The sequence below is a fragment of the Lacerta agilis genome, chromosome 2 (genome assembly GCF_009819535.1).
Source record: "Lacerta agilis isolate rLacAgi1 chromosome 2, rLacAgi1.pri, whole genome shotgun sequence".
NCBI classification, from domain to species: domain Eukaryota; kingdom Metazoa; phylum Chordata; class Lepidosauria; order Squamata; family Lacertidae; genus Lacerta; species Lacerta agilis.
In genome coordinates, this window is record NC_046313.1 from 100,176,450 (window position 1) to 100,202,590 (window position 26,141).

General features: G+C 40.8%; 1 protein-coding gene across 4 annotated transcripts in view; it reads left to right on the forward strand.

Annotated features, from left to right (window-relative positions):
- Positions 1–26,141, forward strand: part of CFAP20DC (CFAP20 domain containing) — a 140,876-nt gene that overhangs the window by 81,153 nt on the left and 33,582 nt on the right. For all 4 annotated transcript variants that reach the window (XM_033141326.1, XM_033141325.1, XM_033141327.1 and 1 more), the window contains 3 exons: positions 2,309–2,686; positions 13,340–13,543; positions 20,806–20,867. In XM_033141326.1, coding sequence (XP_032997217.1) covers positions 2,309–2,686; positions 13,340–13,543; positions 20,806–20,867 — 644 coding nt within the window. The remainder of the gene's footprint in view (positions 1–2,308; positions 2,687–13,339; positions 13,544–20,805; positions 20,868–26,141) is intronic.

Below are 26,141 nucleotides of genomic sequence, written 5' to 3' on the forward strand. Positions count from 1 at the left end.
TTATTAACATTCCAGACTCTTCCCTATTTAATTATGGAAATCATTTCTTATCATTTGAATCTCTTTCCACTAACTTAGAAGTACAAGAGAGTTCTATTGCAGCTAGGAAGATAAAACTTTTTTTTTTTTTTTTGCAAAATTATGTCTCCCTGAGAAAATTGCAGTTTGCATGCTAAATATAACCAAAGATATAACCCTACCTTCCTGTACCTCCTTGTTATTTTTTCACCTTAGATTTGACAAGTATCATTAGTTATATTACAATGCTATGATTTTGGGGTTAAGCCAGTTAAAGTTGACATACTGAATTTTAAATCATGGCCATCATCTGGTCTCTGTTTTTGGAGTTCTTTACAAATACCAAGATATTCTCTTTTCCAGTTATAATCCAGAAAGATAAGACCAGTTACTAATTAGGAAAAGGACTGAATTATAATGATGTTTCTTCTTATACATGTTTGCCACCATGTGCTCTTTCCCATTTAAGTTTTACTTTGGTTTACTTTATTTCCTACATAAAAATAGACTGGAAAAGGTATGCATTGTGGATTTTCCCTTGGACACAAATCATCCATTTTCTACGCTTAAATCAATGGCAAAATTAACATTCTTGTATACATGAAGAAAAACTCTGCCCTGTGTCAAACAAAGGTGAAGAGAATAATGTGCAATCTATGTTCAGGGGCCAATACAGAAAGTTTTCTGAACTCTGCTTTGAAGTTCAGCTTCATTATTGGCTTCTCCTTCTTTTAAGTAAGCAGTTGGATCTGTAGACTTACCTAAAAGAAGGAGAATGTTTTCCTTTCACTGAAAATGAACGGGGCAAGTCAAGTAAACAAACGTATCATCTGTGCAATGACATACACAAGAAAAATGCTAGATCAGGGGAATGGCCATCTGAAAATGCAGAAAATGAATTTGCTTTGGATGTCAGGTGGGGCGGGGGAATTTGCCCTGTTTACCACCATCCACCCTTGACCAAAGCAGAGAACTACAGGGAAACCAACAGCAATTTTTCCGTAGGCCAGAGTAATTCAGATAGTACCTTGACCCATCTAAAAGCTTCTGTGTGTGGCTTGCTCACTGGCATGAGCAACTTGGAAATCTTACTGGCCACAAAGTGCCGTTGCTTCTCTCCACCTCCCACCACCATCATCTTTGCCTCCCTCTGCCCTACTCTTCAGGGGATCCAGATCTGCCCATTTTGCTGGGGCAGGGGGAGCTGGGTCATTGTTAAGATTTGGCTCACGTTCTCATTGTACTCCTCAGGCTACAATTTCTAAATACTGTCGATCCCTTTAAAAACCTATGGGATTTACATTACCATGACAGTGTGCAGCATTGCAGCCCTCACCCTATGAAGCTCTTTCCACTCTTCTCATTCACATTTAAATGAATAAGACTGTCTTCTCTTCACAAAGCATGTTAACTCTGGCTTCTCAACATTAAAGATCTGGATACAAAGGACTAGGTCCCATCTGCTCCAAAGTGGGCTCTCAAGAATGATCTTTTAGAAATTACAACTCAGCAAGAGCAATCAGTTTTCTGTATCCAGAAATTATTGTCCAGATACCCATCTGCATCTTCTTTCAAGGAATGTGGCACTGCAATAGAAGAGTCATATCCTTGGGGAAATCAGTCTCTTCAGTGTACATATGCCGTGCTACAGTTAATCAGACATACTTTATTGAAGCTTTGGCACTGGTGCATGATTGAATAGGGGTTTTTTTAATAAAAAAAATCTACAAGAGAGAGTTGCAGAAATAGAAATGTGTATTGGTGGATAGTGTGAAGCTACAGGGCAAATGTCAGCTAAAATGTGATATTGCAGAATATTATATTGATATATATACAATCTGCCAAATTATATTAGTGTATGTTATAGTATTTCCCCATATGGTAAATAAAAGTGTGTGTGGCTGTAGAAAAGAGAGGCCTTGTTGAAATCCCTACTAAGGGTAATGATGCAACTCTCCATGAGGAATGTATCTAAGTATTGTGTGTAGGCACGTGAAGGTTGTTGGGGAAGGGGAGAATGCAGAAAAAAGCAAAGGTTTACAAAGCCTGAGGTACAAAAATGGAGATTTAAAGCAGGGGGGTTGTTGTAAATAATTACTTTACCTCCCTAAAAGCCACCTGAAACAGAAAAGTTAGGAATATGACAGACTTTCAGATGTCAGCAGTGGGGGGCGGGACCCTCTCTCTTGTATATACTCTGCATTTATGTTGAATGAGAAAAATAGTGAGAAAATGTGAAACAGGCAGTATTTGAATATCATTCATATTTTGTTGTCTTTCTGTATTCTAGGATGATAACGACAGTGAATTTATGCAAGAGGCTCCAACCAGCCCCTCATTATTAGGGTCATCTGAACTTGCAATTTTCAAAGACATCCCATGCAGAAGTCCAGAAAACAGCACAAACAAAGAATATGCAAAACACACCAGTGAGGAACTGTCGCTAATGACAGAAGATTCAGTTGTGGTGGCAGGAAAGGCAGATAACAGCCAAAGAAACTTGTTGCCGACTTCCTGCTTATCTCCAACTGGAAGCATACCTGAGCCCAGGAAGGAAGCAACTTTTGTATCAAAGGGTATATCAACCAGTCCATCAAGAACTTCCATCAGCAGAAAATCCCTCAAAGAAATCCCACAGGAGAATTCAAATCTGATAGTCCAAATTCCTGTAAGTGTTTTGGAGCATGGAGAAAATATTAAGGTTTTCTATATATATTGTTTGAATAAGAGGGCACTGCAGGTTCTGTGTATCCCTGCATGCCCACTTTGCATCTAGTGATGCAAACTTGGTTTCATATATTTGAACTCATTGGCACAGTACGGGGCAGTGACCAATAACAGAGCATGATAAATCTGTAAAGCAAAGATAAAATAATAACAAATCAAGATCACAAAGGAGCAGTCTAAATTCATGGCAGGTAGGGCTATCAGTAGCAACTGGATAACAGTACAGTCCTAAAAATGTCTTCTTATTGGACTTACTGCTATGTAAGTGGGGTTAGGACTCCCACCTAAGATCAAGAATGAACAGCATAAGCCATAGACTGCATGTGGCCTGTGAAGCAATTTAATGTATATCCAGATGCAGGTTTAAGTTGCTTGCCCATAGGCTGCTGAATCAAATTCAAAAAACGTTACAGCAAATATATTGAAGATAGAAAATAGAGACACAAAGTTTCTCTAAACTATTGTGCTTTTAAAAATCTCTCATAATTTGTCAATCCACATGTCAAGATTTGTCAAGGACTGACTTAGGTTTAGAACATTTGGAGGTAATTTTTTTTTTAAAAAAAAAAACACTTTTGAATAAGTGCAGTCTGTCCAATTGTAGTTAGACGTTTGTTACAAAGATGACAGTGAGAGAAGAATGTGGGTAGAAGAACTAATGAGTACCAATTGGCCAATAATAAATATAGCTTGTAAATCAAGACAGGGAGTGTAAACTCCTGGGAAAAGCTCACTGGAACAGTTGAAGAAACAAACAATATTGTTTAGTTTCAAGAAAGTTATGAAAGTATCTCAGATTTTTGCTTTATCTCTTAGTTGGAGTCTTCCGGGGTCAGAATCAATCCAAATAAATATCCCTAAGATCTTGGGGACTCTTCTGCGCCATTGCAGCTTTTGGAACTGTGATGATTGAAAAGGGGATGTTGAGTGGGTAGTTATATGCCCTGCTGTCCTTGTTGAGCATTAAGGAAAAGCCATTCACCATCTGATTGAATGCCATCTGATTCTTGGCTGGGAATAAATTTCTCTTCAGCTCATGGATTAGTGGCAGGCCCAGAAAGGATTTTTTGGCACTTGACTGGTATGAGCCACTTGGAACTATCTGCTCTGAAAGGACCATCATGTAACACATTTTGCAGTTGTGCTAAGGGAAATGTATTTTTGGTGAGCCTGTGAAGGTTGGACCCGATAGACTACCTGGTCCATTGCACATGCAGTGAAAATATGCAAATTAACTCAGTGGTTCACTCATGTAGGTTCCCCCCATCCTCCGTAGCCATCATTAATGAAAATCATGACTGAACAAGTTTGTTACTTTATAATCTGGGCAACAGACTCACTAGCATGATTATTTTTTTCCCCTTAGTGTGAACTGGTGGCCAGTTTATGTCCCTGTCAATTCTGCAAGTCCCAGTCACACTAAGAAAGGCAAAGAATGGACTGAATGCACCTCCATTTGTTGTTGTTCTACAACTCCCACCATCCCTGACCATTGGCCACGATAGCCGAGGTTAATGAAAGTTGTGGTCCAATGTCATTTGGAGGAGGCACCGTGTTGGCTGCCTCTGTCCTGGTGAGCTTGCCATGGGCTGCTGCTCATATTGAGTATGTATGGAGGGCACTGCATTGGCCTGGATAGTCTGATGATCCGAATCAGTGTCAGTTCTTTTGTTCTTATTTTTCAGTTGTACTCTTCTGATTAATTAGTCTTCCAGTTGCTACCATAGTGGGGGTTCCAGGGTGGGGGAAATAATATGACTCGAAATTTTCATTACAAATGGCGGTGGCTCAGACTTCCAAGCAGGGCAAGTTTATTGTAATCACTGGCAAACTTTTGAAGTCTGTGAATTACCAATGCAGGTTCAGTTTAGACGACTGAAATCCTGGAGAGGAAAATTGACAGATTTTCAATAGCAATCTGCAGGCGAACTCGTGAGATCATTAGTCTCTACACTTCATAGTGTCGCTGCAGCCATCCAGAAAAATAATAAATGACATGATTGAAGGCTAACAGTAAGGTAGTGTCATATACCAAATCCCCAGGCTATTTTGGGGACTATACTCATGCCCATCAAATTGATTCTTCTCCCTCATGTGGTTTTACTCCCTTCCCCACTGTGTACTCTCGTTACAGCAACAGTTATGCAAGAACAAATTAGTCCACTGCAAATAAGGTGACAATACTTTGTACCTTTTTTAACAGTTAAGATTTCCTCACTCAATTTGTGTGCTAAATAGTCTGCTATGAATAGAGTTTTAAAATGGAATGTGTGTTGTGTTAGAGGTGGCCGCTCTTAAGCTGTCAGATTCTTCTGACACTTTTTGGACAGTTAAATGTCTTGCTGTGCAGCATATACAATTTTATTGTAATGTCTCTTGACTCTTCAAATTCATTTCTAGTGGACTGTACTTGTTTAATGCATGCAAGCCCAGTCACTAACTGTACTAGTTGTAGATACAGGCTCTGTTCTGTGACTTGCGCCACTGCTTCCCATCTCTTGATCAGGGATGTAGCCCTCCATAGGTGATTGGACTACCATCAATCAACATAAATTTTATGAAATAAATTCATGAAAATAAAAGACAGGATTCAAAACTGAAAATGCTTCTTGGCATGCTAACCAATTTGCAGAACTTACCAATAACCATAATATTTCCTAAAGTGGTTGTGTTGCCTGAACCGTGGCTCTGGGCTGAAATTGATGTAGACAAACTGAATAGCAGAGACACGAGTATTACTAAGCCTGCATAGCTGCAACAGTAAACTTGGCACTGAGATGGGTCATTTCATACTATCCCTGCTTTACAAAGTACTTCATAACTCAGGGCTCAGGATCACACTGCCAGGGGAGGTCCGCCCAATAGATCCGTCCCCTGGTGGCCTGGTAGTAATATTGCGAAAAAGGGGAAGCCTTTACCCAAAAGCATACCCATTTGAGACAGTCCTAGGAGATGGTGGTGGACTGGATCGAAGCAGACAGAAAGAAGCCAGTTTTAAAGGGACAGCAGCTTCTTTTGTCAGGGATGGAGTGTAGCTGACTTCAAGATGCAACAGTGAGGATAGTTCTTAATTTATAAAAGTCTCTCTCCTTTCTCACCTTGAGGAGATACTTCATTAGCTACAGGTGACCACCAGGAAAGCTGCAGTTTACAAGCTTGTGATAACTCCTCTTCCATTCCCTCCTTTCTCAAAGCAAGGCAAAAGGATGGTGCAGATGCAGCCTAATGTGTAGGGTTTCATGTCAAAGGAATTTTTGCGGTGGAAACTTGGTGTGAAGGAGTCTGCTAATCCCCACATGCACAATACTAGTGAAAAAATGCTCAAACAACTCTTAATGAAATTGATTTGCTAACTACTTAGTAAACTTTAAGGACCTGCATGCTTGCAATGTTTTATTCATGTTTTAATAGAGTTCTCTATTATTAAGTTCAAATATTTTTTAATTAAGAAAGAAGTGCAGCCCTCTGGGTAATATTGCAACCAAGTAGATAGCTGGTAATTAAACTTTTCCGCACGTATAACTAAATTTAAACAATTCTGGATAAATCATTTGAACCTAAGAGAATGCAAATGTCATTATGTGCATCTCTAAACTGGAAAAAAATGGCTTTTTATAACAGGTTTTGTCAATCCGTTGAATGTTTTAAAAGCTTAATAAAAATGCTTCTTATCGTACGGAGAGGATATACAAAAAGACAAGATAAGCTTTTAATTGCCAGCTGAAGTGTTGCATTTAGAAGAATCTTGGGAGCTGTGTGAAATTACTTTTTGCATGAAAACTCCTTTGAGAATAAAAAGAAACTTCAGTTTGAAATCCGTTTTTTGGAAATCCCCATTTAAATATCACCAAACATAAAGGGGCTGTAGAGCACCAGGGCTGTATTTCAGACCAAGGAAAGCATTTTCAGGGATCAAGTTGGCAGGTCACATTCTCAGGATTGTGACCTAACAAAGCATTTCTACTTCTTTGAAAGTTGCAGCATTACAAAGTATTCCTAGGAGGTAGCCCTTAAGAGGTAATCTCAGATGTCAGATTACAACCCTGGGCCTGAGGAATCTAAATAAAGGTCAACATTGCTCATCTTCCTCTTCTGCAGCTGGTCTTTTGATTATAGCATGCTTTCTAGCTGCCCCCTTCACCGTTACCCACATAACTATACATGTAGATACTGTACATTTTACCAAGAAAAGAGGGGGGGCATTTATTTATTAATTTATTTATTTATCTATCTATCCATCCATCCATCCATCCATCCATCCATCCATCCATGCATCAATCCAAGAATAATAATGTTCACAGCAGATATTTTGAGAAACTGTACGGTGAGATCTTGTCCAATGCAAAGCACAAAATCTTGGAAGTTTGGTTTTCTCACGTTCCAATAGTTTTTATTGTTCAAAGGAGGCACCTCTCAGACTGAGTCTTGCACTGCCTCCCATCATTTGCAGTTGGTGACTGTGCAGTTTCCAAGCCTCTGTGATTCCTGGCTGCAGGTGACAGCCAGGTGACCTCTGGCCAGATTCAGTTCCCTACCCAAATTTATAGTTACATAGTTGCACCACTGGCAGTCGTGTGGAGCTATTGCATTAGAGTCTGTGTGCACCTGGTGTTTGCTTGTAGCATACCGAGCTCCAGGTTGTATATGTTGATTTGGCGGTGGAGAGGGCGATAAAGAGGCAGGTTGTCTTACCTTGTTTTGAAGCATGGAATTAGACTAGTTGGGGTGTCTTTCCACCCCTAAGCTGCTATTAAACATGATAGATCTCCTCTCTGTATAGGGTTGGTTTTTCTGATGACTCAAAAGCTGCTGGGGTGGGGTAGCCTCCCACTCCCCAATGGGAAGGGACCCTGTACACTGTTTTCAGCCTAGCTAGCATCACTTCCCTAACAAATTTACACAGAAAGGAGCACTGAGCCAATGATAAGAACAGTCAGCTGTCAGACACTCCCCTCCCCAACACACCTTTGCAGAGGAGGAGGTTACAACAACTGGTGGGTCCTTTACGACATGGCTACTGAGAGTCTGGCCTGACATGCAGAAAGGTAGATGCAAGGCTACTTGCTTGCTGTGTTGATCAAAGCAACATTTTCAGTAAGTAAATGTACCCCTGACGGTTAGATCCAGTCGCGGACGACTCTGGGGTTGCGGCACTCATCTCACTTTATTGGCTGAGGGAACCGGCCTACAGCTTCTAGGTCATGTGGCCAGCATGACTAAGCCGCTTCTGGCAAACCAGAGCAGTGCACGGAAACGCCGTTTACCTTCCCGCCAGAGCGGTACCTATTTATCTACTTGCACTTCGATGTGCTTTCGAACTGCTAGGTTGGCAGGAGCTGGGACAGAGCAATGGGAGCTCACCTCGTCTCGGGGATTCGAACCACTGACCTTCTGATCAGCAAGCCCTAGGCTCTGTGGTTTATACCACAGCGCCACCTGTGTCACTTTTTCAGTAAATCTGGTTTATTCCCAGGTGTCAAGGAAAGGGCAGTAGCTTGCTTCATTAAAGTCTAGACCTTACAGAACATAAATATTCCATGGGAAAACTGCTAATCCTTGTACAAAATACATAAAGGGCCTTAAGATATGCAATTAACCAAAAATCAAAAGGACCTGCAAAATAATATGCCACTGTCTTAAAACTTTTTTGTGTACAAATCAATGTTGTAATCATTTCTTGGCCACTTCAAATCATAGAAGAATGAACCTTGGCCAGCATACAACAGGCATATATTTCCCCCTCTCTCAAAGTACTATGTTCACACCATTCTTTAACTTTCAATATTGTGATTAAAAGTCTTGAGTGCACATTGCTATTTGTGATCAAAAAGGCTCACAGTATGTGCTAACATTTGGACTGTTAAATAATAGAGAACAACATGAGGAATTTCTAAGTTCCTCCTTGTCCTTCAGTTCTTTCAGCCTACTCTTTTTTGCAATATAAAGGAATACTAATTATTGGTTCTAAGTGAATACTGTATATATATAGGGGGGGGGGTTGTGGTCCAAGCTGGGGGTTCATTTTGAAAGAATGTTCATGATTGACTCCCAGGTTGGATAAATGGACCGGGCTTATTTGAATTGTCAAATGCAAAAGGCTTAAGTACACACCCACTAAGAAATGGTTTCAAAATGGATTGTGTGTTTTTTTCAAGTATGCCTAGGGGAGGCTTGGAGACTTTGTCTTTCTGAATGTGTAGAAGGTACCTAGAATGTTATAGGTATTACTGAAATCCAAGTAATAAATTAACATTATGAAAGAACTGGCACATGTTGTGGACAGATGATTGAGTTGTTGTTGTTTTTCAAGCAGCTGAGGGGGCAGTAAGTTTATTTTAAAAGCCTTTTTCAAGATTGAGCTGCCAGTGAATAACAACTAGTTATCAACACTAATAAGCCATGATGTTCAGGGTAGATGTAATTTGGCCAAGAAGCATTCAACACTTTGGCATGATTTTTTGTGTACCCTGGTGGGGGCTGAAGCTGCTGAAAAGGGAATGGATTTCTGATGCCATCATGAGCCATAAGTGCAGTCTAGGGTGTTAAAAGGTGAATTGCTGACCACTTTCTTGAAAAGAGTTTTTGCACCAATTTAAAAGCCATATTCCATTTGTTATTGTGAGTGCAATAGGGCAAAGGGAGCACTCAGGTGTTCAGTGAAACCCCTGAGCCGATGATGATGATGATTATATATACCCTACCTTTTTCCGTGATGGGAATCAAGGCGGCTTACAGATAAAAACATTTTAAAACAATCATTAAAAATCATTGAAACATTAGTAGAATTAAAACTACATGCATGCATAAAATGTGAGTTAAACGATCAGAAGGTCAGCGGTTTGAATCCCCGCAACGGGGTGAGCTCCTGTTGCTCGGTTCCTGCTCCTGCCAACCTAGCAATTTGAAAGCACGTCAAAGTGCACATAAATAAATAGGTACCACTCAGTCGGGAAGGTAAATGGCATTTCCGTGCGCTGCTCTGGTTCACCAGAAGCAGCTTAGTCATGCTGGCCACATGACCCGGAAGCTGTATGCCAGCTCCCTTGGCCAGTAAAGCAAGATGAGTGCCGCAACCCCAGAGTCGTCTGTGACTGGACCTAAAGGTCAGTGGTCCCTTTACCTTTACCTTTACCTTTACATGCATAAAATATATTAAAAACGTACCAAAAATTACAATATAAACAGCATGGCACCAGCCCTTTCATTAAAAGCAATCAGTTCCCAAAAACCTGTTGGAACAAGAAAATCTTCACTTGCCAGTGGAAGGACAGGGAGGGAGCCAGTCTGGTTTTTCTAGGGAGGGAGTTCCAAAGTTTGGGAGCAGCCACCAAGAAGGCCCTCTACAGCATCCCCACCAAGCATGCCTGTGAGAATGGAGGGACTGAGAGAAGGGCCTCCCCTGAAGATCTCGAAACTCAGGCAGGTTTTTATGAATATCTTTCAGATGGCTTGGACCTAAGCCATGTAGGGCTTTATAGGTGATAACAAGCACTTTGAATTATGCCCAGAAACAGATGGGTAGCCAGTAGAGCTGTTGTACCAAGGGAGTAGTATTCTCCCTATTACCATACCATCTGTATAAAATGCATGTAGAAAGTCTTCCTTATCATTTGAAGCAAGCAGGGTAGCCCCTGCTTGCATAATTTCTGCGTGAACATCAGACCCCTTTAGAGCTTGGGAATAGATCTGTAGGTACCTGCAGTTCCCAGAAAGCTTTTGTGCAGAGTGGCTGCAGCTATACTGTATATACAGCTGTGTTTCTTCTTCCTCTTCTTCTTCTTCTTCTTGTTTAGTCGTTTAGTCGTGTCCGGCTCTTCATGGCCCCATGGACCAGAGCACACTAGGCATTCCTGTCTTCCACTGCCTCCCGCAGTTTGGTCAAACTCAACCTGACACTTAATGAAATTGAGATTCTCTAATTTGAGGAGAAACATTTCTGTGAATTTATCAGACTTAATTCTGTTTTGAGAACTTACTGTTTCACTGGCTCTCATAAGGAAAAAGGGTGCTAGAGAGGGCTTGTGTGAGGAAAAGACTATTCTGAAAGCTAGCAGCTTGCTTTATCTGGTTGTCTAGACAACACAGAAGGAAATTGCCCTCTGTTGACAAGTGCATGCAACTTCACTGATTCTTAACCATTACATTTGCTTGGGAGTAAATCACATTGGATTCAGTGGGATTTACTTCTGGGTAATTGCAATAGGGTTTGACTACATGACCCTTGGGGTCCCTTCCAACTCTACAATTCTATGATTCTGTGAATAACAGCTCTTGGTTCAGATCTTGGCCATCACCACAGTGTTCCCCTTTTTCCTTTAAAAAAAATAAATGAAAGAATTCCTCAGACCCTTAGTTGAGATTACACATGGGCTGAAGCAGATATTTTAATAAGTAAATGTTAATGTGTAGAACATTTACAGTTTCACTCAGCATGTGCATATTGCTTTTCCATTTCTTCAGCTCGGGATTTAGTTCTAAATAAACCTACTTGGGGAGGAGTGTTGTGGGAGCTCACAGTAGAATCTTAGTCATGTAATAAACAACTCGCCCACTACTGACTTCTGTTGGTGACAAACTTTGCTTTAACTTTGCCTCCTGCTTTAACAAGACATGCCAGGGGTTAATAGTGCAATCCTTCAGAATTTACTTAGAAATAAGTCCTATTGAGTTTGGTGGTTATTTCAGGTAAACAAGTGTAGCATTTTAGCCCAAACGTGAAGTCTTACAACATCAAAACATGCTCTGTCTTGAAGCTATAGTCCTCTCAATTCTTTTTTCCCCAAAATAGAAATAAATATGAGAATAAATAAATATGAAACTTAGGTGGATCCACCTTCCAACTGATGACCTGGATTAATTTAATTCATTGGCTTATAGTAATTAACGAACCTTGCAGTGTTTGCAATCTATCCTAGTTCAATTAGTTTTCTCATCTCTTATACTCATTTATGCAGTATTAATCAAACATTCCTGGCAGCTTTATACACCAACAAACAACAAACACACAAGATGTAACCGGCTGTGCATTCACATAAATAATGCTCTTCTATATTTTTCACAATATCAAATATTTCTCTTGCACATGATCAACATATAAAGTTCAACAAAGTAAACAGAAGTCCCAATACATCAGTTCATCAGAAGTCCCAATACATCAGTTCATTCATAAAGTCCAAATATTTGCTAGTTTCTATTCCACATATGTCTTTGTATACAGTGGTACCTCGCGTTAAGAACTTAATTCGTTCTGGAGGTCCATTCTTAACCTGAAACTGTTCTTAACCTGAGGTACAACTTTAGCTAATTGCTGCCGTGCAATTTCTGTTCTCATCCTGAAGCAAGTTCTTAACCCGAAGTACTGTTTCTGGGTTGGCGGAGTCTGTAACCTGGAGCACCTGTAACTTGAAGCATCTGTAACCTGAGGTACCACTGTATTCATAAAATCCAAATGGTAGCTTGCTGCAGTGCCACAGAATCTTGAGAAGGATTTCCGGAATAATGCTTTGTTTCGCCCTCCTGGGCTTCACCAGTTGTTGTTGTTGTTCTTGTTGTTGTTCAGTCGTTCAGTCGTGTCCGACTCTTCGTGACCCCATGGACCAGAGCACGCCAGGCACGCCTATCCTTCACTGCCTCTCGCAATTTGGCCAAACTCATGTTAGTAGCTTCGAGAACACTGTCCAACCATCTCATCCTCTGTCGTCCCCTTCTCCTTGTGCCCTCCATCTTTCCCAACACCAGGGTCTTTTCCAGGGAGTCTTCCCTTCTCATGAGGTGGCCAAAGTACTGGAGCCTCAACTTCAGGATCTGCCCTTCCAGTGAGCACTCAGGGCTGATTTCTTTAAGAATGGATAGGTTTGATCTTCTTGCAGTCCATGGGACTCTCAAGAGTCTCCTCCAGCACCATAATTCAAAAACATCCATTCTTCGGCGATCAGCCTTCTTTATGGTCCAGCTCTCACTTCCGTACATTACTACTGGGAAAACCATAGCTTTAACTATACGGACCTTTGTCGGCAAGGTGATGTCTTTGCTTTTTAAGATGCTGTCTAGGTTTGTCATTGCTTTTCTCCCAAGAAGCAGGCGTCTTCTAATTTCATGACTGCTGTCACCATCTGCAGTGATCATGGAACCCAAGAAAGTGAAATCTCTCACTGCCTCCATTTCTTCCTCTTCTATTTGCCAGGAGGTGATGGGACCAGTGGCCATGATCTTAGTTTTTTTGATGTTGAGCTTTGTACACGTTCTAAATACCGGGTAATATACATGAATACAATGTTGTATTTCAACAGCTTTATACACCATGCAAGTCTCAAAACTACTAGAATACAAGCTGTCCCACATAGCTGTATTTTTATTCAATGTCCTTTCGGTTAAGTTGTCGATGCAGTTATTATCCATAGCAGAAGCTGGTGTGTGTATTAATGAATGCTTTTCCCTGCTGCAAATATCACATGGCCTCCTTTCCTTGCAAGAAATATTAGTTCTTTTCAACTGCTGTAGAAAAGTGTGCATGTCTTCTCCATAGTGATTCCTTCCAGTACCACCCTCACATTTCATTTCATTTCATTTTATTTCATTTCAATACAATTCATAGGAGTATGACTGGAGAAACTACCAGCCGAGCAACATGAGTGCTTCTGAACTGCAAATGTTGGCTAGTATGAAAAGGCAACAGAATGAAGAGCTGGAAGATAACGGACCTTCACATGGGTTGAGTGCATCTCAGATAGACAACTGTAATATCAGCATCAGTGCAAGCAGTGATGACACAACCACCTGGAACTCATGTCTCCCAGCGGTAAGATTGAGCATGCCTTCTATATGTTCTCCTAGTGGAGCCCATAGTTCTTCTGGGCTCATTTAAAGGTTTGTGTTGGCTTGAGAAGGTTCCTAAATCCTATAGATCCTGGAAATATACAAACTTTTTTTTCTATACCTTTATGTTCTTTAAGCGATGTCCGCATAGATGCTTATGACTCATGAGTAAACTCTGCAGCCGTGCGTTACTGATAAAACTTTCCAACAGTGGCAGTAAGGTTCTTAGGAGAGTTTCAAACACATTCAAGAGCCCTTCCATGGAGTAATAATGTGCAGGGTGCAGCTACAGCATCAGTGGCAGATGGCTCTGTTTAAATGCCTCCAGCAACAACAACAAAAACCCCATCAACTCCCAAGGCAGTCAGTCACACTGCCAAACAGCTCTAACCATTAGGATGTTTCCTCCTAAAGTTTGGCCAAAATCTTGTCTTCCTGCAATTGCCACCCAGAGCTTCTGTTTCTGCACTCTGGACAACTCTGCTTTCGTCACTGAAGATAGATGCTTCTGAAACAACTCAAAGCTACTGCTAGAATGACGTGGGACCTGTCTTTCTGAATATGAATGTATATTGAGATACATGCTGTCCATTCCTGAGCATGTTTACTCAGCATCCCTCTGTGTTCAATGGGCCTTACTCCTAAGTGTGTCTAAAGCACACGTCGAACTATTAGACCATCAAGCCCAAATATAGCTTACCATGACTGGCAGAGGTTCTTAAGAGTGTGAGGAAAAGGTCACCTGCTTGCTTGATCCTCTTAACTGGAGATTCAAAGTTTTGAACCTGAGATCTTCTGCAGACAATGCATGTGCTCTATCGCTGAGCTTTGGTTTTTGCTCCAAAAGGATTTCAGTATTACTCTATATCATTCTTCAAAAGCAAGTGATCGGAGTAAAAATCCTTTATTTTTGCAAGTGGGCGGAGAACCATAAGCTACCTTTTAAGCTGAAATAATCTTTTCAGGCTAGAAAGATAAGGTTTGAATATTCGTCTTTTCCTTGGGAGAGGGGACGATTATAACATTTATGTTGACTTGAAAATGTCCTAATGTTCAGTATAATACATACTTTAAAAATACTATATTACAGAGGGAAGAATGGCACTCATTTTTTATATCCAAAAATCCATGGTATTTCAAAAGTGCTCCGCTGCCCATTGTAGTTACCACCCCTTTCCTTTATGGGAGTTATAGCCAGAATGCAGAATCTACTCAGCTCTCCAGAGGCAATTAAGAATATGTCCGCTCCAGCACCTCAGCAATTTTTTTGTATTATTTGTTCTGTATGACGCTTGAACAATCACAGTCTATTGTAATAAGATGCTCTACTTCCTTTGGAAGGAAGGAAGCAGTTTTGTTTCAAAATAGCCATTTACTGCTTTGCCCTTGGGCACCACCCATGCCACTCACCAGACATCCCATCATGCATAGAGGTGTTCAACTGCCTTCCTTCTCCACCAGCTTTGTTAGTTTCATGGTGTGATCCTGAAATAGGCTGCATATAAATTTAGTCTCACAGCAACTATAGAAACTTAGGTCTGTGTTAGATGGATAAAACAGCCTAGTCCTTAATATAGTACATGATTATTGTTGGGATCCATCTGTCTCAAAAAACAATAGAAGAATGCTCCTTTGGGGGTAAAGTCAAACTGTTAGAAAGTTACAGTGCCTGCTGTGGCTGTAGAGACCAGAACGGGAGAGACATGTTTTCTTTTCTTTCTTTTTTTTACAATGATTTTTATTAAATCTTCCAAATTATTAACTCCAATCATATGTATCAGAAACAAAATTTAAAAATTCCTTCCAGTAGCACATGAAAGCTCATACCAATAACAAACTTAGTTGGTTTCTAAGGTGCTACTGGAAGGAATTTTTAATTTTTGTTTCAACTATGGCAGACCAACACGGCTACCTACTTGTAACTAGAACATATGTATCGGGTTTCTTACACATTTTCTTCTGGACATCCTGTCCCTCCTTCCCTGATTTTTTTTTTAATTCCCCATTAATAGCTGCATTAAAACACACCTGCATTTATTTTCTAAGCTCCCCAAATCCATTCTCTGCATTGCTTGTATCTCAAATCCCACATGTGATTTCATATAAGAATGATGATTTGATAGGTAGTCCACCACTGGCCTCCATTCTTCTATGAAAATAGCATTTTGTCGAGAGACGTGTTTTATTGCAGCTGGGGCAGATGAAGGTGTCCGATTTTTCTGCTACAGGTGCACCATGGTGATTTTTCTCTCTATGCTCCTCCCAGCAGTCATTTCTCCTTTTCTGTGGATACAGTGGTGCCCCGCTAGACAAATGCCTCGCTAGACGAAAAACTTGCTAGATGAAGGCATTCGTCTAGCGGAAGGCTGTCCCGCTAGACGAAAAAGTCTATGGGGCTGCCTCGCAAGACGAAAATTTTTTGTTTTTTTTTTTCGTTTTGCGGAGCGCGGCTGTCATTGCCGCTCCGCAAGACGAAAAACCCGCTAGACGAAAATTTTCGCAGAACGAATTATTTTCGTCTAGCGGGGCACCACTGTACATGACCTGATTGGCTGTCTCCAGACAGTGCATAATATACGGTGTGATCTTAACAGATACTATTATAGGTATTTTAAAAAATCATTTGATTAATTTGTGCATTCTGTTGGTGTTTTACAATTGCATTCCCAAAAATTAATAAACATATACAAGGGTACAAGGGAATGTTGAGGCTAATGCTGAGCTGTCAAAGCATTTGAGGCACCTCACGAGCCTGTGACAGAGCAAGCCCATACATCTCATGCAAGCTGTCTTCGCATCATTGTTAATCTTCATATGCTCCCATTGCTTGTTTCCTTCTATTCCATGTCGGTCTCTCCTCTTTTCATATGAACACACGATTCTGTGTTATTCTAATTCATTTCTTCCAATCGATCTGGTCCAGTACAGTCTGCTATGGGGGTGTGCTGCTGTTTTTACTATGCTTGGTATTTTTGTCTTTTTAAATTGTAAATTGTCCTGTGATCATAGAATTGTAGAGTTGAAGGGGACCCAGAGGGTCATCTAGTCCAACCCTCTGCAATGCAAGAATCTTAACTAGATCATACATTATTATTATTATTATTATTATTATTATTATTATTATTATTATTTACATTTTTATAGCACCATTCATCCATAGATCTTAGGTTGGTTCACAACATAAAATTACAGTATAAATTTGTATCCAACCTCTGCTTATAAACCTCCAAGGAAGGAAGGTCCACCACCTCTTGTGGGAGTCAGTTCCACTGCCAATCAGCTCTTCCTTTCAGAAAGATTTCCTGACCTTTAGTCAGAATCTCCTTGTAACTTGAAGCCATTGGTTTGGGTCCTGCCCTCCAGAGCAGGAGAAAACAAGCTTGCTCCATCTTCCATGTGACAGCCCTTGAGATGTTTGAAGATGGCTATCATATCCCCTCTCAGTCTCCTGTTTACCAGGCTAAACATACCTAAAACATATCTCAACCATTCTTCATAAGATTTCGTTTCCAGGCCCTTTATGATCTTCGGTTGGAGGGCAGTATAGAAATTTAATAAATATGATAGATAAATAAATAAATTTTAAAAACATACAGTGCATCCTTACCCCAATGTTCAGTAACAAAGCACTCTTGAATGCTTTTCTTTTCTTTTTTTCTTTTTTGCATAGCCTTTTGCATATGTCTGAGTATTTTGTAAGTGATTGAAAGAAATTTAAAAGTCTGTAAAATGGGTGCACATCTCAGTTTCCATGTAAATGTGATCCATTTAATAACAAGCAAAACTCTTACTTCCTCTGGGAAACCCAGCTCAGCCTATCACCCATCTCAAAAAGAATATACTGGCTTCCAAATCTCAATTATCCCCGTTACGTGATTGATTATACAGTACATGCCCATTGTAGTTTTACCTAATTTTAGAACAAAAATACTTACCAAACTCATGTTGGGGTTCAAAGTGAGCACTTTGATCAGCTTCTGTACACTTTGGACTAATGTGTCTCTCTTGTGTTTTTTTTAAGCATTAAGATATAATGAATTACTCATTTAAAAGTATAATTAGATGTAGCTGCAACTAGTGATGAATGTTTTGTGGGTGCCTCCCTACAGAAAACTAGACCTCTTTATAGATCTCTCTCTCTCTCTCTCTCTCTCTCTCTCTCTCTCTCTCTCTCAGTTTTTAACTTGAGACCAAAATTCTGTTAAGACACTTTTCAAACAAATGAACCATTCAGAACCCAAGTAATCATTCAGTGGATTCTGATGTTGGCTATCTTTACACATTGCAATCTATGAACTTGACTTTTGGAACTGTTTTGGTTTAGTTTAGTGGAGAGTATAAAGTTTTATGCTATGTCAATTTGACAACACTGGCAATTGAAATTCGTTGCCTGTTCAAAAAGCCACTGAGCTGAAAGGCAAGTTTCCTTAAGCTGTCCTTCCAACATGCTTCCGCTTTTTGCCTAGTAAAAAACCTTTCTGTATGAAAAGTTGACTCCATTATTCTTTTCCAAAGCCTGCTTGATTCCATTATTCTTTCCAAAGCGGGCAAGTATAAATGACCATTGATACCAATTTTTGCCCTTCTGTAGATCAGCTGACTCAAGAGTTCTCCCAACTGCATGTATTTTGGTGACTTCCGTAGCAATGTAAAGCAGGTAGCAAGGTAACACATCCAGACTATATCCACAATTGTACATGCATCCAGTTTGCACCTACAATTCCAGATCCATCAAGTGAAATGTTGGCAGGAGTCTGCTTCCTTGTACAAATCTCATTAACTGGATTGGGGCAGATGTTTGGCAAAGTCTAGAACCCAAAATGACAACTCTGTGCCTCAGTGTTCAGAAAATTATTAATAGAATTAAAGAATTGTCGAGTTGGAAGGGACCATGAGGATCATCTAGTCCAACCCCCTGCAATGCAGGAATCTGGGGCCTGAACCCATGACCCTGAGATGAAGTGTCTCATGCTTTACTGGCTGAGCTATCCCAGTTGCAATTTCAAAGGACATCTCTCAGCCCCACCCACAAACTCATTGTTCATCATGTGAGAGGACAGAGGGCCTATTGCTGCTAATTCCTGGTGTTCAAAATCAATGAGTAATTATGAGACTGGAAATGAAATTGTGAGACCTGACAGCATAATATATATTTCTGATTACTGTCACTTTCCACTTGTGTTCTGCAACTATGAAGGCTATAGATTCTGAGGTTTGTAATATGTGACCTTCCAGACTGCCCTCTCTGGAATGAATTAAGAGTTATCTTCTGCATCAAACAAAAGGCATTTCACTGGCATCTCACCCCAGTTTAAGATATAAGGTACATGCCCATTTGGGATGAAAACACCATGGAACTATTCACTCACTACTCATGTGAGGGCTGTGGCATGTTTTGGTTTATCTTTTATCCCCACCCCTGACTTTACATCTCTTTCCTGCAGCAGCAGCAACAACAACACATTGTGTGTGGTTGTGTGTAAGGAAAACTTGATACATGAGCTCCTGCTCACTTGTAGACCACCGTGCAATTGGGGCACCTGCACAGCCAAAATGTGCACAGTTGTTCTAAAGGGCAGGTGTGATGTTGGCAGGTCTAAAAGTCATCACATGCAAATTAATCATCATTGCATGCAAATAATGCATGAATAAGCTTATGAGTTTTTTCCATTCTGTCTGCGATCTTGAATTTTTGCTGTTAGGCAAGGCAGATTTTGACTTAATTTTTTGTACTCTTTTACCACTCACAGCTCTTGCGCTGATGAAAATTGAACCCCACATAAGAATTATGCTTTACACAAGTGAAGCCAAACAGCTGTGCCCCAATGTCATTTTGTATTCTGCAGTGTGCAACTGTCCTAATATGTGTGTTTAACAACGAAAGGAACTTATCAATAAGGGGACTTACCGTATTTGTAAAGTTTTCCTTGCATTGATGATCCTGGAGAAAATTGTATTTTGTGCATTCTTCTCTTGTGTGAAACAATAAAATCTTGCCTTTTCCAATTAATCATATTTCCCCCACTGTTACTGGCTCATCAAATCTTTGCTAATTTTTTCCATATAGATTATAGGCAGCTTCTCACCAGAAAACAAGGCTTTCTGTTCTAAATATTGGCTAATTTTATATAACCTCTTTGTCCCTAATCTATGGCAACAGCACCACCAGAAGGCTGTTTTTTGTCTCCCATTTATCTTTGATGCAAGTTTCAGTTCATATGCTTTGTACATTCTTGAATAATAAATACTCAGCTTTATGTATTCAATTACTTTTCCCGTGTACTTTGACCTTAGTCCTATGCTAGGTTTGGCGTTTTCATCCGTTAAGCTGCTTGATTCTCTGTTGCCCTTCTATTCGTATCTTTAGTCATATTTGGGGGTTGGGGGTAGAATTGTCTCTCGGCCTGTGAAGATACCGGGATGCAAGGCAAATGCATGAACAGATGCTCTCAGGCAACTTACAAAAGTGATATAATAAAAACTATACTTTCTAGCCAGTGATAGTTTACCAAGAAATGAAATGTAATAACTAGGCTGTCAGGGGAAAAATGTTGAAGTATACTGTAAATTGTTTAGCAGCTGCTCCAAACTGTCAGTCCAAAATGAACATAATAACTTTGAGAACTACATATTACTCTGCTTAGCTGTCAGGGTGTAATAATTTCTTTAATGTGACTTTTAAATCTTCTTAAAATATAAAAAATTGCCTTGTTACTAAATCAGACTCAAAGCATTTTTCTGAAATTATGAATAGTGTATTTAAAACGAGAATTTAAATATTAAAATTAAAATCAATTATACCTAGTGTTTTTGTGCATGTGGCCAACTGATGAAAATACAGAAATTTGCAAAAGTGCAAGTGAGAGAGAAAATGCAGATGATTACCACTGAGGAATCTTACCAAATCATGAATATACTCAGACTTTTCTCCCATCCTTCAGACCAGCATGACGTTACTTTCTTTTCATAAATACAAAATGTTGCATTATTTTCCTGACTTGGGGAGGGCACCTATATTATAAGGCATGGTTATTCTACATGGATTCTCCCATTGTTACCCTTCCCTCCTCATTCCTTCCCTCCCTTTCGTGACCCCCGCCATTAGGAAGTAGGGTCTCATCTATTTACTTTTCTAACTCCAAGCATTGCATATGTATTGATTGCGTGAAATGGTTAATAATAGCTTCGAGGCTGAAAGAACATTGGCAAAATACATTTCTCACTCCTGCTTCTTGTCTTCCACAGCCTGTCAATCAAGGATGTCACTATCAGAAAGAAATGAACCCTCTTTCCCATTCCAACCCACGGTAAGCTGCTGTTTATAGCCCAGGCAACAAGGATGTGTTCAGAATGTTCTAAAGAACTGATCAATATGACTTTTCTTTGGTAGAATCTTGTTTTCAGCTATTGTGCCTGAGAAAGAGATGTCCACCCTCTCCGCTTTCTCCACGCACACATAAAACTTTGTAGCTGCTAACATTTATGTGTGCATGTCTGAATGTGAGAGGAAGACATGCAAGGAGGGCTGCGGATGTGGGGTTCAACCGTGTTTGGGGTAGGGTCCTTATTCCTAGAAGCTGCCATGCAATGTTAATGTTGACATTGGAAAAGAACCATATTGGAAAGCACTGAAAGATTTGTTTGGAAGTCTTTGGTGCTAGTCATGTAATGAAACGCTAGAGGGGACTGGCAATTTTGGCATAGGGCAGTTGTTTTCAAACTTCCTACTTTCAAGTGTCCCTTTCTTGGATAACTTCACTGGACTTGGCGTCCGAAACAACTTTGAGGGGTTTAGTACTGCTTGGAGTAGCAAACACAAGAAGTCCTAGAATTCCTATCCCCACATTCCAGCTTGTCCTGCTGCTTTTCCCTGGGGAAACCCGCTGTCCACTGCTGAATCAGAGCTATTGTTTTTTCTGCAGATCAGCATTTGTCCCAATTCAGCGGCATACAGTGGGTTTTCCTGGAGAAAGTGGTGGGACAAGCAAAAACCACTCGGATATGTGCCTAGAAAGCATGGAAGAAGCAGAAAACCTTTTGGACCTGTGCTTTCTAGGCATGGGACAAGCAGAAGTGTGAGCAAGCCTGCCAGGAAAGGGGGGGGCTAGGAGAGAAAGCCCACCCCCACAGGGAACCTTTTTAGCTTGTGTCTCTCATGCGGGGGGGGGGGATCCCTATCCCTTACGTTTCAGGCGGCAGCTGTGCCTAAGAGCCATCTAGAAAAGCCATTAAGAAATGTCCTCGTGGCTTTTCTGGGAGACTTTCAAAGAGCTGCCCCTAAGAAAAATGGAGGGGAGGCGCAATCCCCCCCGGGGGGGTGAGGTAAAAGGGAAGACTGGGATTTTGTGTCCCACTCCCTGAATCTCTAGGAGCTACTCTTTGAAACAGCCTGCTTTTAAGCCACAGAGAAAATGTCTCCGTTGCTTTGCTAGGCACCACACTGAAGAGCTGCCTGGATTGGTTTACTAAGTGAAGTCATTTTCCAATTCCAAGGAAATAGTATACTGTAACTCACTTCTAAGCTGATCTGATGGGAGCCAAGGGAAGTTCACCTGTCTCTCTTATTTCTGCATGAATCTCTGCCACAGCAGCCGCTTGCAGCGCATACCGTAGAATATTCAAGGGGCACAGACATTCACATGGACCTCTGGTCCAGGCTCAATGGGTTCCTGTGTGAACTGAGAGTGCATACCCAAGCCTCTTCTACAGCCACATATTGCAGCTTAAAAGCTGTAATGGAGAAGAAGCTAGCTTTTAGGGGTTGTCCTCAATTACGGATATTCTCATTACAGAAACCTAATAAGCTTCCAAGAAACCCCAGGATTCCTTCAAACACAGTTTGAAAACCTCTGGCCGAGAGAAAAATACAATTTGAGGAGTCATGCTGACAATTCACAAACATATCAGAAAGGCAAAGAAGAATAGTATATATCCATTCAAGTCAGAACAAAATGCAGTGGGCTTAATACAGCGGAATGAGGTTTAGTTTAGGGATTCAAAAGTGTATATCGAATGTCCTGATCCACAGCTCTCACCTCCCCCCCCTCCCCGCATGTCCCACTCGACCACTTCAATTGGTGGAATTAGCAATACTACAGGGGCCACATAATACTCCTGTATTTGTAAGAACTCAATGGTTTAGTCAGTGTGACAGCACCAAAACTTTGGAACTCCCGGCTTGTTGAGTTCAAGCAGATGCCTTCACTGTATTTAGTTTAAACAGAAATCTAACCACGCGCTTAGAAAGTTGAGGTCTGTTTTAGTATTTTAATTTTTTTGTCTAGCTGTAAATTTTGCAAAGTGCTTTGAGATTTTCTCTTCTTTTTTCAATCAAACCGCATAAATTTTATGAAATAAATGTATAGATCGGAACTCAGCTACCCAATAGATCTTGCGCTTATCAGAATCATGAAACACAGTTCTTGGTATTTCAAGCCTATCAAAATAAGCATTTAAATGTGTGTACTGAGAGAAAACAGGCTTTGAAATAGGTATTTAGAGAAGTTTTTAACAGTACAGATTCATGGGGAAAAGGAACAGAGCAGAATAATAGGTTAAAACATGCAAAGGTGCTGTGGATGAGAAATAGGCAGATTCATCCACTCCTGGTTTCTGTGTTGAAGTTAAAGCTAACTGTCTCCAAAGGCATATCTGTGCAGCTCCATTGGAGGAGTGGGATGTGCATGTTTCAAGAAACACGAGAATGGGTACTTCAGCCCATATTGGTCCCCTGCCAATTGACAGCTGATGGTAACCATATGGTTGCCTTTCCACAGTGAGCGCAGGGATGCCCAAAGGGACAAAGTGACAAATTGCCATATAAACTGCCTACAACAGCAGAAATACATTGTAGAGGGTAAAACAGGCCAGACTGAGAAAGGTGAGAGCTTAGCTTTAGAGCTGAGAGCTGCAGAATGCGTGAAGCAAGAGCAAGGCTCCCAGATGGAGGCAGGACCGTGTCCATCCCAGAATGTTTTCACATATGACACTCAGTGCACCTTGGAGCTGTTGCATGCACATGTTCACGTTGTTCATGTGAGGCACACAGAACGTTCATTCTTGACAATGTAGATATTAGTATTTCAAATGTAGATTTGAGAAGTTAAACCAATTTAAGGCTCATTGGTGAAAATGCTACAAGTCTGTCTGGAGTTGTAGATAGCTGTATTTAGTCGTTATGTAATATTTTTGCTGAATTTTTTGTTTGTATGTGATCAATGTTATAGGCTCTGCGGGGCAGAGTGTACACCAGGCATAGGCAAACCTGGCCCTCCAGATGTTTTGGGACTACAACTCCCATCATACCTAGCTAACAGGACCAGTGGTCAGGGATGATGGGAGCTGTAGTCCCAAAACATCTGGAGGGCCGAGTTTGCCTATGCCTGGTGTACGCCATAAGGCTGCAACTGAAAACACCTGTTCCTATTTTCAGCTTGTGCTACATTGGGGTTGGCTCCAATCTAGCTTTGAATGGAAGTCGTTTTCTACCACTTGATGTGGGGGTTTCCTCAGTGTTAATCATATTCTAAAATAAGTTGTGTTTATTTGGCTTCTGGCTAGAGGTGTGCCTAGGATCCCTTGCGCCCTTGGCAAGGAGCTGTATCAGCGCTGGCACCCCCGGGGGGGGGGGAATCACTTTACCTGAGTAGCTACATTACAAATCAGTACATTTCACACAACCCAAGTGTCTGGAGTAAGGGCAAGGTAGGAAGGGCAAAAAAAAACTCACACACCTTTGTGCCACGGTGTGAGAAGGACGGGAAGCATCTCCCATGTTTGATCAGTGCATCTCCACACACATATGCATCATGCAGATTTTTGCGCCTGCGCCCCCAGTGGGGGCCAGTTTCACTAAACCCTCTGTTTCTGGCAGCTTTCCAATATACATCGCTTCTCCCTTTTAGGCAAAATCATTAATTTCCCAACATTTACTTACAAGATACCATCTAAAACTAACGTTTATCTCACTGATAAGGCCTGGAATTGATTCCATCCCTTATCAGACACTTTTGAAATCAGTTCCTTTTTATAATCCCAGATATTGTGGCATGATGTCTCTTTGAGCGTGAATTCCACGTGACACACAACTGCATGGAGCGGGGGAGCAGGGTTGCACCCACTAGTTGTCTCACCCCTCAACCCCTGCCATCCATCTGCCCATTTGTTTGGGCACTTTCATCATCAAACCCATTTGATTCCGTAGGTGAGCCTATAGAAACAGAACTATTAACATTTAGAAAAATGGCTGTCGGCCAAACTGAGCCATGGGATGCAGCGGGACATAAATCAAATGCATAACAAGATGGCTCCTCTCTGCGATGTGGCCTAAATTGGGTTCAGGATTTCTGGCAGACAGGTTGACAATGGGAAATAAGCTCCATCCTCTCCCACAGGCATCTCTGATAGAATTGTTCTTGTAAGGAAAAGGAAAGGAGCTCTCAGCATTGGTTCATCCTTTGGCGAGCAAGTATTATGTACTCCTTCCACTCTTGACTTTTCGTGGGCTGCTTCAAGGCAACTGATTAGTCACTATATGAAACAAGATGTTTCCAACACTGCAGTTCTATGATTCTATAAATACTGAGGACTTTTGGCTGTCTTAGATTTCCACCCTCCTGTTTTCATTGGGCAGATAGCAGGTTTGTTTGTTTTTTCATTCTGCAGATAAAGAATCGGGGCTTAGACAGTGACCTTCCCAAAGTTACTAGTGTGCAGTATTATTGTTTTAAAGGGGGGGGTCTAAACCTATCTCTCCCAGTCCTTTTATCCAGGTGTCCAGGTGAAATTTTATTCTTTTTAGCACTTTGAAACACATTCTGCAGCCCAGTGAAATTTGGAGCACATGGATTGAAGCTCTTCTATTTCCACTGTAGCCTGTGGAATTAATCTGATATAGTCCAAAACACTCCATTGTGGCTGCAGTCCTGGGTAGACTTGCTAGGGAGTAGGCTCCATTAACCTCAATTCAACCTACTTCCTAGTGAAATGCTTTGTTTATTTATTTGATATCTTAAAATACTGCATTTCTCTCAAGGCGCCTTACAACATTTAAAAACAATGTTATAAAACAGGGGTAGGCAACCTAAGGCCCAATCACCTTCTCAATCCGACCCGGGGACGGTCTGGGAATCAGCGTGTTTTTACATGAGTAGAATGTGTCCTTTTATTTAAAATGCATCTCTGGGTTATTTGTGGGGCATAGGAATTCATTCATTTCCCCCCCTCAAAATATAGTCCGGCCCACCACATGGTCTGAGGGACCGTGGACCGGCTCACGGCTGAAAAAGGTTGCTGACCCCTGTTATAAAATATGAAGTATAAACAAACAAGCTTAAAAACAATAATTGAAATACATCAGAACACATTTAAAAACCTGCAGTTACAAACAGGATTGCACAGCTTAACTGTGTTGTGTTGGAGATTTCCTTTTTTTTTTTTTAGTTATCTAAAAAAACAAAAAAACCATGGCGAGGGGAAGCATAGTAAAGATACAAACACTGTATTCCAACCACCTCACTTTATAGTCCTGAATTTATTTATTTATTTATTTTATTTCTGAGATGCACAGGCAATCCGTAAAA